The sequence below is a fragment of the Nansenia antarctica genome, assembly GCF_963989245.1.
Source record: "Nansenia antarctica genome assembly, chromosome: 8".
Classification (NCBI taxonomy): domain Eukaryota; kingdom Metazoa; phylum Chordata; class Actinopteri; order Argentiniformes; family Microstomatidae; genus Nansenia; species Nansenia antarctica.
Window position 1 is genome coordinate 53,115,723 of NC_137678.1, and position 17,500 is coordinate 53,133,222.

Sequence of the window (17,500 nt, forward strand, 5' to 3'; positions counted from 1 at the left end):
AGGGGCGTTGCGGATCGCTATGGGGAGGGAGTTCCAGAGGGTGGGAGCTGCCACGCTGAAGGCTCTGTCCCCAAAGGTCCGTAGGTTGGTGCGGGGGGTGGATAGCAGGCCCATGTCTGCGGACCGCAGGTTCCGGGAAGGGGTATGCTGGGGGAGGAGGTCAGTTAGGTACGTGGATGAGGGTTTCGGCAACAGAGTCAGTGAGGGAAGGTCGTAATCTGGCGACGTTTCTGAGGTGGAAAAAGGCGGATTTAGTGATAGATTTTATGTGGGAGTGGAAGGAGAGGGTGGAGTCCAGGATGACGCCCAGGTTTCGGACTTCGGAGGATGGGGAGATGGAGCAGCCGTCGACCTCGAGGATGAAGTCCCCAACCTTCCAGAGCAGCGCCTTGGGTGCCACAGCCATGAGCTCTGTTTTCTTACTGTTGAGTTTGAGAAGGTTAAATGTCATCCAGGTTTTTATTTCGAGCAGGCAGTTGATGAGGGACTGGGGGGGGAGCGGAGAGGATGGGGTGGAGCTGAGGTAGATTTGGGTATCGTCAGTGTAGCAGTGGTAGTTAAGGCCGTGACGACGGAGGATCTGGCCGAGGGGGAGCATGTAAATGGTGAAGAGGAGGGGTCAGAGTACAGAGCCTTGGGGGACGCCTTGGTTGACTGGGGCTGGGGGGGAGCTTGAGCCGTGGATGAAGACAAACTGTTCCCTGTTCGAGGGGTATGATGTGAACCAGGAGAGGGCTGTACCAGTGACACCCAGGTGGGTGGAGAGGCGGTTGAGGAGGATGGTGTGGGAGACAGTGTCGAAGGCAGCAGAGAGGTCCAGGAGGATGAGGATACTGAAATGGCCCGAGTCAGCAGCAATGAGGAGATCATTGGTGATTTTAATGAGGGCGGTTTCCGTGCTGTGGTGGGATCTGAAGCCAGATTGTAGGGGCTCATAGAGCTCATGGTTGGACATATACTGATGGATTTGACCGGCGGCTGCTCTTTCCAGGGTTTTACTCAGGAAGGGAAGGTTGGAGATCGGCCGGTGGTTGCTGCAGCAGCCTCTGTGAGAGCAGACAGAGAGGGAGGGAGGGAGGGAGGGAGGAGAGGTACCTGTTGCTGCAGCAGCCTCTGTGAGAGCAGACAGAGAGGGAGGGAGGGAGGGAGGAGAGGTACCTGTTGCTGCAGCAGCCTCTGTGAGAGCAGACAGAGAGGGAGGGAGGGAGGGAGGGAGGGAGGGAGGGAGGAGAGGTACCTGTTGCTGCAGCAGCCTCTGTGAGAGCAGACAGAGAGGGAGGGAGGGAGGGAGGGAGGAGAGGTACCTGTTGCTGCAGCAGCCTCTGTGAGAGCAGACAGAGAGGGAGGGAGGGAGGGGAGGAGAGGTACCTGTTGGTGCAGCAGCCTCTGTGAGAGCAGACAGAGAGGGAGGGAGGGAGGGAGAGAGGAGAGGTACCTGTTGCTGCAGCAGCCTCTGTGAGAGCAGACAGAGAGGGAGGGAGGGAGGGAGGGAGGGAGGGAGGAGAGGTACCTGTTGCTGCAGCAGCCTCTGTGAGAGCAGACAGAGAGGGAGGGAGGGAGGGGAGGAGAGGTACCTGTTGGTGCAGCAGCCTCTGTGAGAGCAGACAGAGAGGGAGGGAGGGAGGGAGAGAGGAGAGGTACCTGTTGCTGCAGCAGCCTCTGTGAGAGCAGACAGAGAGGGAGGGAGGGAGGGAGGGAGGAGAGGTACCTGTTGCTGCAGCAGCCTCTGTGAGAGCAGACAGAGAGGGAGGGAGGGAGGGAGGGAGGGAGGAGAGGTACCTGTTGCTGCAGCAGCCTCTGTGAGAGCAGACAGAGAGGGAGGGAGGGAGGGAGGGAGGGAGGAGAGGTACCTGTTGCTGCAGCAGCCTCTGTGAGAGCAGACAGAGAGGGAGAGAGGGAGGAGAGGTACCTGTTGGTGCAGCAGCCTCTGTGAGAGCAGACAGAGAGGGAGGGAGGGAGGGAGGAGAGGTACCTGTTGCTGCAGCAGCCTCTGTGAGAGCAGACAGAGAGGGAGGGAGGGAGGGAGGGAGGAGAGGTACCTGTTGGTGCAGCAGCCTCTGTGAGAGCAGACAGAGAGGGAGGGAGGGAGGGAGGGAGGGAGGAGAGGTACCTGTTGCTGCAGCAGCCTCTGTGAGAGCAGACAGAGAGGGAGGGAGGGAGGGAGGGAGGAGAGGTACCTGTTGCTGCAGCAGCCTCTGTGAGAGCAGACAGAGAGGGAGGGAGGGAGGGAGGGAGGAGAGGTACCTGTTGGTGCAGCAGCCTCTGTGAGAGCAGACAGAGAGGGAGGGAGGGAGGGAGGGAGGAGAGGTACCTGTTGCTGCAGCAGCCTCTGTGAGAGCAGACAGAGAGGGAGGGAGGGAGGGAGGGAGGGAGGAGAGGTACCTGTTGGTGCAGCAGCCTCTGTGAGAGCAGACAGAGAGGGAGGGAGGGAGGGAGGGAGGAGAGGTACCTGTTGCTGCAGCAGCCTCTGTGAGAGCAGACAGAGAGGGAGGGAGGGAGGGAGGGAGGAGAGGTACCTGTTGCTGCAGCAGCCTCTGTGAGAGCAGACAGAGAGGGAGGGAGGGAGGGAGGGAGGGAGGAGAGGTACCTGTTGCTGCAGCAGCCTCTGTGAGAGCAGACAGAGAGGGAGGGAGGGAGGGAGGGAGGAGAGGTACCTGTTGCTGCAGCAGCCTCTGTGAGAGCAGACAGAGAGGGAGGGAGGGAGGGAGGGAGGAGAGGTACCTGTTGCTGCAGCAGCCTCTGTGAGAGCAGACAGAGAGGGAGGGAGGGAGGGAGGGAGGGAGGAGAGGTACCTGTTGCTGCAGCAGCCTCTGTGAGAGCAGACAGAGAGGGAGGGAGGGAGGGAGGGAGGAGAGGTACCTGTTGCTGCAGCAGCCTCTGTGAGAGCAGACAGAGAGGGAGGGAGGGAGGGAGGGAGGGAGGAGAGGTACCTGTTGCTGCAGCAGCCTCTGTGAGAGCAGACAGAGCGCCTGGTTCGCTGTTCCTCTCAGGTCACTCAGCAGCAGCGTAGCCTGGACCAGACTCACACTGGCCCCCTCAGACACACACACCCTCCCTGACAGCAGGCTGACCACCTCCTACACACACACACACACACACACACACACACACACACACACACACACACACACACACACACACACACACACAGTCAGCAATTCAACTCACTTGAATGAATGAGTGGTTGGAGTTGGTATGGGACTATAACTGGTAATATCAGAGTGTGTGTGTGTGTGTGTGTGTGTGTGTGTGTGTGTGTGACCTGCAGCAGGGAGGTGGTGTCCTGGGGGGGCCGTCCCTGGTGTGTGTTCAGTTTCGCCCCCTGGAGGAGCAGCAGAGCGGTGGTGTCTGGGTCGCCCCACGCCTCCGCCTCCCCCAGACCCTCCTCCAACAGCCTGGACGCCTGCACACTGCTGTCAGCCCCTACACACCAAATATGGTTTAGGCCTTCTGCCCATTACTTTGAGCTTACTGCCCACCGAAACATCTATGCAAGTCTGCTCATGATCATGGTTTTCCTATTCCAATCCCATTCCCTGTGTTGGGAGTCTCCCAGGAAGATGCTCTAGATGCTAGCCCCCACCCACCAGGGTAGATGGCAGTCCCCCCCCACCCACCAGGGTAGATGGCAGTCCCCCCCCCACCCACCAGGGTAGATGCCAGTCCCCCCCCACCCACCAGGGTAGATGCCAGTCCCCCCCCCCCACCCACCAGGGTAGATGCCAGCCCCCCCCCCCCCCCACCAGGGTAGATGCCAGTCCCCCCCCCCCCACCCACCAGGGTAGATGCCAGTCCCCCCCCACCCACCAGGGTAGATGGCAGTCCCAGGGATATGAGCCACCAGGCTGCGGACCACGGACAGTCGGCAGCGCAGCCACAAGGCAGGACCCAGCCTCTCCCTGGCCTCCACCCCCCGCACCTGGTCACCCGGCTGGAGGCTGCACGCCCGCTCTGCCCCCCGCACACTGCCCTGGGGAGGGGGGGAGGGGGGGAGGGAGGGAGGGAGGGAGGGAAGGATACTTAATGATTGGTAAGAAGAGTCTCACAAATTACTAACTGGATTAATTCTACGCTGGATACACACTCACAACTGTCACACACACACACACACACACACACACACACACACACACACACATAAGTGCAATATTGTAATACAACTGTGAACATTCTAAACCTGCTAACTGCGACACTTTAATGAATGTGCAACAAATATTATGTGCAATATGACAACCCATGTGTACATAAGGTTCAGATATAGGAAAAGTTAGGATATTTATAGCATAGCATAGTGTACAGCACAGTTTTATTGTATAGTATAGTAGTATAGTATAGTGGATAGTGTACATAGCCTTTATTTATGTCAACCAGCTCTTTTCTTTTTTATTTTACCCATGGCTCTCTTGTTTTTAGTCTTTTTTCCAAGCACCAGGGGAGACCCCCCTCCTAAATTTCGTTGTATGGTACCTGTACTGTATTAATGACAATAAAGACCATTCATTCATTTCATTCACACACACACACACACCTGTTCACTCTTGAGGGAGGAATGGCGTCTGCGGGAGAGGGCGGGGCTTGTGTTGTGATTGACAGCAGAGTTCTGCAGCATTGTCAGAGCAGAGACCGCCAGGTCAGCACTACAGGAGGACAGGAGAGAGAGAGGGTGTGTGTGTGTGTGTGTTTCAAGTTTCACGTTTATTGTTACGTCACATGTGTAACAGAGTAACATTCGGTTCCTGACTTTGTATTGCAGCACGAGACATAGGGTATAATAGTTCAAACATAATTCAAGATTAAAAAAAAGGGTTAGGGTTAGTAGTACAGGGCATAGTAAAGTGACAAAGGACATAGTAAAGTGACAAAGGACATAGTAAAGTAACAAAGGACATAGTAAAGTAACAAAGGACATAGTAAAGTGACAAAGGACATAGTAAAGTGACAGTAAAGTGGAGTAAGTGTGGAGAGCAGTGGCAATGGTGTCATTGGTGGATCTGTTTTGGTGGGGGTCCAGTTCGGGTGAAAGCGAGTCACAGACCAGCTCTTTGACCAGCTTCTCACAGCATTTGCTCACTTCGGAAGTGAGAGCAACAAGGCGATAGTCATTTACGCATTTGTGTGTGTGTGTGTGTGTGTGTGTGTGTGTGTGTGTTTGTGTGTACCTGTAGGCCGTCCTGCCTTGCTGCAGGTGGATGTTAGACAGCAGCAGGTGTGTGTCCACGGCCAGCTCCACCTCCTCAGGATCTGATTGGTCGAGGGGGGAGAGGGGGCGGAGCTGAGGGCTCAGCAGACAGCACGCCTCCTTCAGCAGCAACGCCTACGGGGAGGGGAGGGGGAGGAGTCAGAACTTGGTGACACACACACACACACATACACACACACACACACACACACACGCATTGCACGCACATGCACACACACACACACACACACACACACACACACACACACACGCACACACACACACACACACACACGCATTGCACGCACACACACACACACACACACACACACACACACACACACACACCACACACACATACCACACACACACACACACACACACCACACCCGCACCCACACCCGCACCCACACCACACACCTCATTCACACTCACACCTCACACCTCACACCACACACACATACCACACACACACACACACACACACACACACACACACCACACCACACCCGCACCCACACCGCACACCTCATTCACACCCACACCTCACACCTCACACCTCACACCTCACACCTCACACCTCACACACACACACACACACACACCTTGACCTTGCCCAGGGTGAGCTGGTCCTTCTGGGGGTCCATGTGCAGCCCTTTGGGGTGCCGGGTCTTGGAGGTGGGGGTGCCCCCGCCGTGGCCCCCCCCGGGGGAGCTGGGCGGGGGGGAGTGGGAGAGGTCTGAGGCGCTGGAGGTCCGCTGCCGGCCCCCGGTGGGGGAGTCAGGGATTTCTACCGGGCCATAATACACTTTTTGTAATGACTGATGCATAGATGATTCACCTACTTAGTCAAATGTATTTGTTGTAAGTTTCTTAGGAATAAGGCGTCTGCTAAATGTAAAAATGTAATTTAAATGTGTGTGTCTATGTGTATGTGTGTGTGTGTGTGTACCTTGGCCCAGCGGTTCAGGCAGGGTGTGTATGGTGCAGGCCAGGTGTGTGTGTGTGTGTGTGTGTGTGTGTGTGTGTGTGTGTGTGTGTGTGTACCTTGGCCCAGCGGTTCAGGCAGGCTGTGTATGGTGCAGGCCAGGTGTATGTGTGTGTGTGTGTGTGTGTGTGTGTGTGTACCTTGGCCCAGCGGTTCAGGCAGGGTGTGTATGGTGCAGGCCAGGTGTGTGTGTGTGTGTGTGTGTGTGTGTGTGTGTGTGTGTGTGTGTACCTTGGCCCAGCGGTTCAGGCAGGCTGTGTATGGTGCAGGCCAGGGCGGTGATGAGCTGGGCTCTGGCCAGGGTCAGTCCTCTGCTCAGCCTGGGGCCGTACAGCACCAACGCCTCCACACACACACCCCTGTTCACCAGGTCCTCCACCGCCTGCACACATACACACACACACACACACACACACACACACACTCTCAATACACAATACTGCACAGTAGGATTAACACAACAATAGATGTTGATAGATGATATGTTGTGATAAGTTGATGGAGCATGGGTGAGGCTGGGGGAGGTAGGGGGAGGCTCGGGAGGTAGGGGGAGGTAAGAATCGGAGGACGGGCTCATGGGTAATCCATGGAGCGGAAGGAGGAATGGTACCAAACACACACACTCACCTGGAGGTTGGCTGGGTACAGCAGAGACTTGTTGATGGAGAACTTCTTTATCATCTGGAATGATTTAAATAAATATGATATGTTTGTTTCTACACACGTGTGTGTGCATGTGTGTGTCTGCCCGTGTGTGTGTGCTTATAGTGAGTGTGTGTGTGTTACGTACAGTGTTGGTTTTCTGTGTTTCGTTTATGTTGAAGTAGGCCTACTGGTTGGTTTTGTGTCTTGTGTTGTGTGTTGTGTTTGTCTCCTCCTGCTGTTGTCATTCTCCTAAATTCTCAGATGCGCGCTTGGTTCTGGTTTCATCATTCCACACCTGATTCTATAATCAACCTGATCCCTTCCTGAAATAGTTCTCTGTGTCCTCAGTTCTCTCTCCTGTTCTCTGCCTCCCTGCTCTGGTGGCAGGGCTCTGGTGGGTAGAGCCTTTGTTCGATATGATTTGGTTTTCTTCTGTTTGGTTAATTTCGATGATTACCGTATTTTCCGCACTATAAGGCGCACTTAAAAGCCTTTAATTTTCAAAATAAACGACAGTGCGCCTTATAATCCGGAGCGCCTTATATATGGATCAATTGGTTAATTGGTTGATCCATACTGGTTGTACACGGCGCTCAAGGCGCTCTGTCAAAATGTTTCAGTACGACTGGTAAACTACAAAGCCGCACCGCTTGCAGCATTACGGTAATCAGTAAACACCGGTACTGATGTGCTTACTCACAGTCCCACACCACAAGACCCCAAGTAAAGAAGACTAAACAGAGTTTCCGAGGGAACAAAGCGAGATGGCCACAGTTAGAGGACAAACTCCAACAGTGGGTTGTTGAACAGAGAGCAGCAAGTTGAAGCGTCTCTACAGTCACTATTCGAATGAAGGCAACAGCGCTAGCACGGGACATGAACATCGATGAATTTCGAGGCGGTCCTTCTTGGTGCTTTCAACTTGAAGTTTTAAAGTACCCACTCGATATAATAAACAACAGTTTAACGATCACTAAACACTTATAATTTGTGTATTGGATTCATTATTCTCGTTTGCCGGAGGCTACCGGTAAGGGAGGGTTGACTTGTAAACATACTTTCGTTTTAGCTCGTGTTCAAAAGCAAGAACTGTGTGTTCATCTAGTTATGTGTAGTTATGTGTTTTTAGCATGTCGATGTTCTCCCAGTATGTTGTCATGTTATTAAAATACAGTTGAGACCTTCGTAGCGATGTGTTTTGTTAGCAGCGTTCGTAGCTGTGGCTGCGTTCAGAGTCACTTTTCTCCCATTCAGTGTTTGAGGTGAACCAACATTCAAATACGCCTGTCGTGTTCAATCTTTCTCTGATTTGAATGTATGACACATCATTTGAAAGCTTACAATCTGTAGTTTAAGCATGTGTAAAAACTGAAAAATTACGTTGCACATTTCACCAGGAGCTGTCACATATTGGTTGTTGGTTATAATTGTATAGCCTATTGGTTGTTTTCTGGTGTTGCTTTATTGTTTTGCTCTGTTTGTAGTCTACTTGATGTATTTTTATCAGCTGTTAAATCACCACAGCGGTTAATCCACTAATAGAGATAATACCAGATTGAAAATGCTTGTAGCTAACTACGGTACTCTATATCTCGTGGTCGCAGCTATTGCGAATTGCTATTCACGCGAGTCAGCTGTGAATCACCGCAGGTCCTTGACGCTTGTTGCAAAAATGGATGACGAACGGCTGATACTTGAGGTGGAAAAATATATATTTTTGACAGTGGAGCAGGTAGAACGTTGACCGTGACAACGCTCAGGTGGAGCATGGACAACGGGAAGTTGACACAACACCGATGGAGAGGTGACGCAACGCAGTAGGTGGAGCTTGGGCGTAACGCAACCCCAGTCAAACGTTTGACTGCAGTATTCTATATTCTATTCTATGCGCCATATAATCCGGTGCGCCCTGTATATGAAAACAGTTCTAAAATAGGCCATTCATTGAAGGTGCGCCTTATAATCCGGTGCGCCTTATAGTGCGGAAAATACGGTAGATGATTTGCAATGTGAAAGCTTCCATTATATTACCCTTTGTACATTTTGATTTGATAGTTACTTTAAGTTGTATTCTTTTTTTCTTTTTTTTTCTAAGTATTTTCTTTTTTTGAGTGGTGTACTCATATTTTACGCCACTCATATTTTTATTTTTATTGTGATATAGTAGAGATTTGACAGGAAGGATGAGTGAGAGAGAGAGAAGGGATGACATGCAGGATATGTCCGTGGCCGGAATTGAACGGGGAACCTTGCGGTTACGTAGTCCGCTATGCCACCTAAACGCCCCTTAAGTTGTATTCTGTTGTTAACTTTTTATGTTAATTTGTGCACAGGGGGGCAGATGGCTAGTTGAGATACCAGGGTTTACATCTTGCACACACGTAGGATTTGCCTGCTGTCTAGCTAGCACCACAGTTTATAGAGTGAGCACCACCCACTGTACTTTGAGGTGCCTAGCATCTGTAAAGGGGGGGTGGGATTATTATTTTGGATTATGATTTTTATTTGGTGCCACTGTTAGTCCTCTCTGTTCCCTGTGTTGCTTTATAGATAAATATTCATCTATTGCATATTTGGTTTCCTGGTTTTTGTGTGACTGCACCCTCACATGTCCATTCTGTTGCTTTATGTTGCGCCCTGCTACCCCGAGTCACCAGGGGGCGTAACAGTGTGTGCTTATTGTGCGTGTGTGTGTGTGTCTGTGTGTGTATATATACAGGGAGAGTGTGTGTGTGTGTGTGTGTGTACCGTGTGTTTCTCCGTGGCGCTGTAGCAGCCGTGTGGCTGAGGGACCTCCTCCCCGCTGGTTAGCAGAGACGTCTCCTTCAGGGCCTGACTGAACTGACCCAGCTCTGTCAACACCTTCACCTGCTCACACACACACAGAGACACACAACCTTATCAGTACCACACACACACACACACTCACAGTGTATGCAGACACGCATGTGAAAATACACACACACACACACACACACACACACACACCTTCAGTATCCTGCCTCCGATGGTGAGGTGTGGGTCTCGACACACGGTCCCAGTGAGGTGCAGGTAGAGAGCCAGCACAGGCAGGGTCTGAACAGCACCACATCAGAACATCAGACGACATTTCGAAGCAAAACACAGCAGCTTCAATTAAAGATTCCCGCCAAAATCAGACACCAGAAAGCAGAACATATCTAGCTTAAACTCTGCTCATGAGAACTCTGTTAAAGCTATTCCTAAAGCGGGATCAAAAGCCCAAAAAAAAATCACGAACCCCCCCCCCCCCCCCCCCCCAGAAATCGGCTACCAACCGTCAATCAAAAACTCTGCTACACACACAGGCTGCAGGGTACCTTCAGGTGGTGCCCAGCCTGGTAGAGGCAGTGAGACAGGAAGTGGAGGCTGGCTATGGTGGAGGCCAGGGGGCCGCGGTCCGGCTCAGAGAACAGGTCCAGGCCCGGGACAAGCTCCGCCCCCACGCTGTAGCACGCGTACCGCAGGTCCCCCTGGGGGTGGGGCAGGGAGGCCCCCAGGAGACACTGTGGGGGGGGGGGGGGGATACACACACACACACACACACACAGACAGACACACACACACACACACACACACACACACACACATTAATGTAGTTACCCAAACACTATAATATACACGAGAGACACACACATCAGGGTATGCAAGGGCACCCGCCCGTGACAGACACAGACACAGACACAGACACAGACACAGACACAGACACAGACACAGACACAGACACACCCTCACACTCACACTCACACTCACACTCACACCCACAGGTTACCTTGAAGAGCTGAGCAGACAGCAGGCAGCACATGGTCCTCTGGTTGATGTTGGAGGTGAGGACGTACCTGGAGGTCAGACACAGGAGGATCATGGGTATCATAATAACTACATTATTTACTTTACAGGTTGAGTGTGTTTTTTTTTCTTTTTTAAGAAAACCATGTCCTACACATTATTGAAGTGTATTTAGTATTCTATACTTCTGTTTTACTGTTTTATGATTGCAAAACTATTACACCATTAGACTACCCAAAATAAGATACCAGAGCACTCATATAGTCTGCATGTTTTTTGCAGAGGAAAAGGGTCAGTGACGTTTCGACACATCTTCCTCAGAGTCAACATCAGAACAGGAGAAGGGGGGGTATATGTGACAGGGTTTGATTAATAGGTCCCCATCTCGGCAGTTGTGAAACCTTGCAATCGAGCCAAACAAGTCTTGTTGTGAAAAAAATTGTTTTCCGGTTTTTGGCATAGGACGACAAACGAAGCGATGAAGAACCCACTCGATATCATATCCAACAGTTTTACATTCACTATATACCTACATTTAGTTAGCAAAGTCGGGTGGGGGGTATTATTCATATTAGTGTAGCAGTGTGTGTAGCCACGCCCACCCCAGCTGTATGTAAGTAGCCATCTGCGATGTGGATCTGTTTACAAGTTTACAAGATGGATGCTGAAGCTAATGCTATTAACAGAATTTCAAAAGCAGGCAGAAATATCGACAGTGGGCAACTAATGAACTCCTTAATATTGGACTATACATAACGGGACCTCCGAACGGCAACTCCGAACTCCGAATCTGACGATGACAGATGACAACGGAATTTCAGACATTGATCTCCACTTCACTTTCATGGGACAGTCGTCTACAGACAGACCTTCTGCTGTGTTCTTGGGTAAGTTTTAGTGAGTTACATGTGTTGTATACTATTTTGTGTTGTTTACTTAGGATAGCCAAACAGTTATTTGTTGTTTTGTGAGTAAGGTAGATAGCCCCGTTGTTAGCATCAGTTATCAGACCACTGAAACTGCTCACCACAATCATGCCACCCCTCTACAAAACTAATGAATGAATGAATGAATGAATGGTCTTTATTGTCATTGATATAGTACAGGTACCAAACAACGAAATTTGGGAGGAGGGGGCTCCCCTGGTGCTAGGAAAAAAAAACTAAAAACAAGAAGGGAAAAGAGCTGGTTTACATAAAATAAAGGCTATGTACACTATCCACTATACTATACTATACAAATAAAACCTAATGAGATGGTGGGAGGAAGAAATACGTTGTCAAAGATAAAACATAATGAATAAATACATTTGTTGCAGACCTACTAACATGTAACATACTGTACAGCTTTGTTAGAGATGTAATAGATTATAGAAAAAGTAAATGCTTTTGTAATGAACGGTAATGTTATGTGGAATAAAAAATAATGATTAATTAATTGATATGTAGATTTGCTGTAGAATAATACTGTGAATTGAAATGATTTCACTAGCCAACTTCTGTAATACAGTACACTGAGAGTCTATGGAAAACCTCCACTAGCAGTGTGTCCACACCTCTGACCTGAAATTTGTGTTACAGAATGACGAGGTGAGAGGTTCTGAGAGATGACACCTTGATGAGTCACCAGCACTTCAGGTATTTGTCATTGCATTCTATTTTATGAAGATAGTAGTAGGCTATTTTGTAAAAGTGGTGTTGGTAACAGTGGGCAATCATTTTAAATGTACTGTCTTCTTTTTTTATTACAGCTTTGATGCCCAGATGGGATGGGAAGGAACTACACCGAAGTCCCACTAGATGCTTTATGGACTATAATAATAAATGCATACACACAGACACAACATTATTATTTTTTTACCATTCTATTATTGTATTGCTCAATTGTATCTTGCCTAATTTTTTCCATTGCCATGAATTTTACTCTCTTGTACTTGTAATGGGACGTAACACTTTTGGCACACATGGCAATAAAAAATCATGAATCTTGAATTATTATTATTATTATTATTATTTAGCTATTTAAATGTGTCAGCCCTGCAATTTTGCTTCCTGAGGGTTAGCTGACAACCCCACTGACAGATGACAGGTAGGTAATGACAGGTAGTGTAATGGGGGAGTGGTTGTCTTGAGGGTGTGGTTGTCTTGAGGGAGTGATTAGGGTGGAGTTAACCAGCTATTGTTCCCACCCATTACCTCTGTGAAAAACGGTTGAGTCTGGATATCTCAGTACGGTGGTTCAGGGGGTATCACCATTAAAATATCCATGACTTCTTCAACTTGTTTCAGATTTCAATGTATGACACATCATTTTAAAGCTTACAAACTACCCTTTCATAATCTGGAAAAAACCGATTTTTTTTTTTCCCTACTTGGGGACTTTTTAACCATGCCCTGTCACATATACACTCACCGGCCACTTTATTAAGTACACCTTTTCAACTGCTCGTTAAAGCAAATATCAAATCAGCCAATCATGTGGCAGCAACTCAATGCATTTAGGCATGTAGACATGGTCAAGACGATCTGTTGAAGTTCAAACCCAGCATCAGAATGGGAATGTTTTATGATTGTTTATATTTTATCTTCTATCCTTATTACATTATATGGTTGATGATGATTCATGTTGCAGAGCTGCTGTGCCTCTGTGTTGTATACTGTACTTGTGTTGTGTACTTGTGGTGTGTACGTGTGTTCAGTGTAATAAACCAGACTTGTCCATCAGAGACTCACTGGGCGATCTTAGCCGTCAGCACGGCCCCCTGCAGGCAGCCCCAAATCCCAGCATGCCTCAGGGTGTGCTGGGGGGCGTAGGGGGCGCCCCAGGAGACCCCGTCCCAGGCCTGCAGCACCCCGGGGCTATGCAGGGCGCAGTCCACCGCCTGGGCCCAGGAGGAGTGGGCCGCCCTGGGACACGACACACACACACACACACACTCACTCTGACATGTCACATGACTAGAAAACAACGTATTAAAAATACTATTTATCATACAAAGAATGCACATGTAGAAGTGTCTGATATACAGTACCGTGTGTGTGTGTGTGTGTGTAAACCTTGTGTTAGCGCCGTAGAAGTGTGTGTGTTTGTGTGTGTGTGTGTGTGTGTGTGTGTGTGTGTGTGTGTGTACCTGGTGTTATTGTTGTAGTAGTGCAGGTTCCCCAGGTCGTGCAGAGCCTGGACTCTGAGGGAGTCGTGGTTGTTGGCCTGCAGGTACTCTGGAGGCATAGAAACAGCCTGTCAAACACACTGTCCTAACCCAACCAATAGAAACAGCCTGTCAAACACACTGTCCTAACTCAACCAATAGAAACAGCCTGTCAAACACACTGTCCTAACCCAACCAATAGAAACAGCCTGTCAAACACACTGTCCTAACTCAACCAATAGAAACAGCCTGTCAAACACACTGTCCTAACCCAACCAATAGATTCGATTAGATTCAACTTTATTGTCATAGCAGAGTACAAGTACTATAGAATGAAATGCAGTTTACCATCTAACCAGAAGTGCAAATAGTGATATAAAAACATGATATAAAAACATATATAGTGAATGATAGTGATAGGTACAGTATGGCAAGTACGGTAGTTAGAGGTATATACAGTTATGAGCTATGCACAGTGTGGTAGCTTATATACAGAGTATGGTAGCTTATGTACAGTAGAAACAGCCCGTCAAATACACTGTCCTCCTAACTCAACCAACAGAAACAGACGGTCATCTTACTGATGGAGGTGGTGTAGGAGGAGAGGACGATGTGGAGGTGGGAGGGGGGCAGGGAGAGGGGAGGAGAGGAGAGGAGGGGTATTCTTACTGATGGAGGTGGTGTAGGAGGAGAGGACGATGTGGAGGTGGGAGGGGGGCAGGGAGAGGGGAGGAGAGGAGAGGAGGGGTGTTCTTACTGATGGAGGTGGTGTAGGAGGAGAGGACGATGTGGAGGTGGGAGGGGGGCAGGGAGAGGGGAGGAGAGGAGAGGAGGGGTGTTCTTACTGATGGAGGTGGTGTAGGAGGACAGCACGGTGTGGAGGTGGAAAGGGGGGCAGGGAGAGGGGAGGAGAGGAGAGGAGGGGTATTCTTACTGATGGAGGTGGTGTAGGAGGACAGCACGGTGTGGAGGTGGGAGGGGGGGGCAGGGGGAGGGGAGGAGGGGTATTCTTACTGATGGAGGGGGTGTAGGATAGGAGAAGGGTGTGGAGGTGGGAGGGGGGCAGGGGGAGGGGTGTTCTTACTGATGGAGGTGGTGTAGGAGGACAGCACGGTGTGGAGGTGGGAGGGGGGCAGGGGGAGGCCGTACAGGGAGCCCAGGGTGCTGTAGTCCTCCAGGGTCAGGTCTGGGGGGCCGAGGGCCGGGGGCGCCCTCACCGCCAGGCTGAACTCCACCCTGCCCCCAACTCCACCCTCCTTACAGAAGGGCACCTCCAACGCTGTGAAGACACACACACAGACAAGCCTGGGTGCTTCATGTTTTAAGTTGTATTGTTACGTCACATTACACAAGTGTAAGAGAGTAGAATTCTTAGGCTTCGGTTCCTGACATTGCAGCACAAGACTATAAGGCAATAATAGGCATAATACAAGATAAAAAAGTGACAATAGTACAATACATAAATGACAAATAAGACAAGATACAGTTAGCAGTACAACTAGTAATCAAATAGATAGATGGTAGATAGAAGCTTAGGTAGTCTGTATACATGAGATGTGTTAAGCTTAGGTAGTCTGTATACATGAGATGTGTTAAGGTTGGGTAGTCTGTATACATGAGATGTGTTAAGGTTAGGTAGTCTGTATACATGAGATGTGTTAAGGTTAGGTAGTCTGTGTACATGAGATGTGTTAAGCTTAGGTAGTCTGTATACATGGGTTATGCTTGGGGATGATAGTCAATTGTCTACAGTAGGCTTGTTCATGAGCCTGATCGCCTGGAAAAAGTAGCTGTTGGTTAGCCTCTGAGTTTTGGCCCTGAGGCTCCGGAAGTGGCTTCGTCTTTTAAACGACATCGATTCAAACAGACTGTGGCTGGTGTGTGTAGTCTCTGTGTGTGTGTGTGTGTGTGTGTGTACCTACAGGGCTGTGTGTGAGCCAGCAGCAGTAGTAGGAGGGTCCGGCTGTGTGTGAAGCTCAGCAGGGCGTTAGGCTCCGCCCCCAACGCCTCCCTGTAGCAGCGCAGCGTGTCCTCCACGTCCAAGGGCACACGCACCACACACATGGCCCTGCGCACCTCTACACACACACACACACACACACACACACACACACACACACACACACAGGGTCAGAGACACACACCACACACATGGCCCTGCGCACCTCTACACACACACACACACACACACACACAGGGTCAGAGACACACACCACACACATGGCCCTGCGCACCTCTACACACACACACACACACACACACACACACACACACACAGGGTCAGAGACACACACCACACACATGGCCCTGCGCACCTCTACACACACACACACACACACACACACATACACACACACAAGGTTGAGAGACACATTGGTTTGGTCTGTACATAGTGGTGTGTGTGTGTGTGTGTGTGTGTGGTGTTGTGGTGTGTTGCTCTGGTGTGTGGTGTGTATGGTATGGTATGGTGTGTGCGTGTGTGTGTGTGTGTGTGTGTGTGTGTGTGTAGTGTTGTAGTGTGTGGTTCTGGTGCGTGGTGTGTATGGTATGGTGTGTGTGTGTGTGTGTGTTAGTGTGTGTGTGTGTGTGTGTGTATGTGTGTCTGTCTGTGTCTGTGTGTGTGTGTGTGTGTGTGAGTGTGTGTGTGTACCAGCCAGTTCCAGGGGTTCAGGGGGGTTGGGGTTGCTGGCCCTGCAGGGGGGGGGCAGCCCAGGAGGAGGCGTCCAGCTGGACATCAGCTGCCTCCCTGCATAGCTCCGACAGGTCACCTGACACAGGGGGGAGGATGGGAGGAGGAGAGAGGAGGAAGGGGGAGGGTTAATTCACTGACTGCCAAAGAATTCCAGAACTCTCACCACCTCGAGTGTTCCAAGTGTACTATGTGGTGTTTACCTAGCAACAGTACAGTACTCTGATTGGCTACAAAATGAAGCGTCATCATTTATGCATTTGGTGAGAAATCATGTTTGTGGGGAACATGGTGCGTTCTGGCCTGCAGGTGGAGCCAGACTGTGGTGGAGTGTGAATGATGGGGCGGATTGACACAGGTGTCTCAGTTCGAATCATCATCCAGGTGGCTTGTTAACCTGTGTGTGTTTGTTCCCTCTGGGCAGTGAGACAAGGTGGAAAGATCCTACCAGACACAGAGTACCAGTACGAGAGACCGGCCGAGTGACACACCCGAAAGGGGAAGGAGCCGAGACGCGGTCTACGACTGACCAGCGCGACTATTATTTATTAAGACCAGGGTTCCCACACCTTCTGAAACATCACATTCAAGCACCTTTCAAGGACTCTTAAGACTCAATTCCCTCAAATTCAAGGAAGTAAATTTTTGGGGAATATATAATTTTTTTTAGAGAGAGAGAGAGAGAGAGAGAGGGGAATAGACCCATGTCTATTTTCAAACATTTTAAGACCTTGATTTATTTTTCTCAAAATTCACAAACAAGGATTTCAAGGACCTGTGGGAACCCAGTAAGACTCTGAGCATTATTATTTGCCAAGAATTCGCCAGCACGCCCGAGTGGGTGTGCTGAGCAGTGTGAAACGAAATAAACAGGCGACGCCCAAACTGTTCCTCTGTGTCGACCTCCCGCCTCGAATCTGCTACAATGTTGTTCCCACATTCCGAGTTAAAAGTACATGAACACAACAAAGTCGGAAGAACGACTTCCCAACTCGGACCTTCCGACACAACATGAATGCAGCATAAAGTCACACTAAAGGTACT

At 50.0% G+C, this 17,500-nt stretch overlaps 1 protein-coding gene across 1 annotated transcript in view; it reads right to left on the minus strand.

Moving 5' to 3' along the window:
- Positions 1–17,500, minus strand: part of cfap54 (cilia and flagella associated 54) — a gene marked incomplete at both ends in the record, with an annotated part of 69,704 nt that overhangs the window by 8,517 nt on the left and 43,687 nt on the right. Inside the window, 18 exon segments of the mRNA XM_080538506.1 lie at positions 1,851–1,868; positions 2,931–3,077; positions 3,263–3,423; positions 3,808–3,970; positions 4,529–4,637; positions 5,160–5,314; positions 5,785–5,969; positions 6,399–6,549; positions 6,795–6,848; positions 9,561–9,680; positions 9,801–9,887; positions 10,151–10,336; positions 10,603–10,669; positions 13,352–13,525; positions 13,750–13,837; positions 14,852–15,038; positions 15,697–15,845; positions 16,418–16,535. Coding sequence (XP_080394632.1) covers positions 1,851–1,868; positions 2,931–3,077; positions 3,263–3,423; positions 3,808–3,970; positions 4,529–4,637; positions 5,160–5,314; positions 5,785–5,969; positions 6,399–6,549; positions 6,795–6,848; positions 9,561–9,680; positions 9,801–9,887; positions 10,151–10,336; positions 10,603–10,669; positions 13,352–13,525; positions 13,750–13,837; positions 14,852–15,038; positions 15,697–15,845; positions 16,418–16,535 — 2,319 coding nt within the window.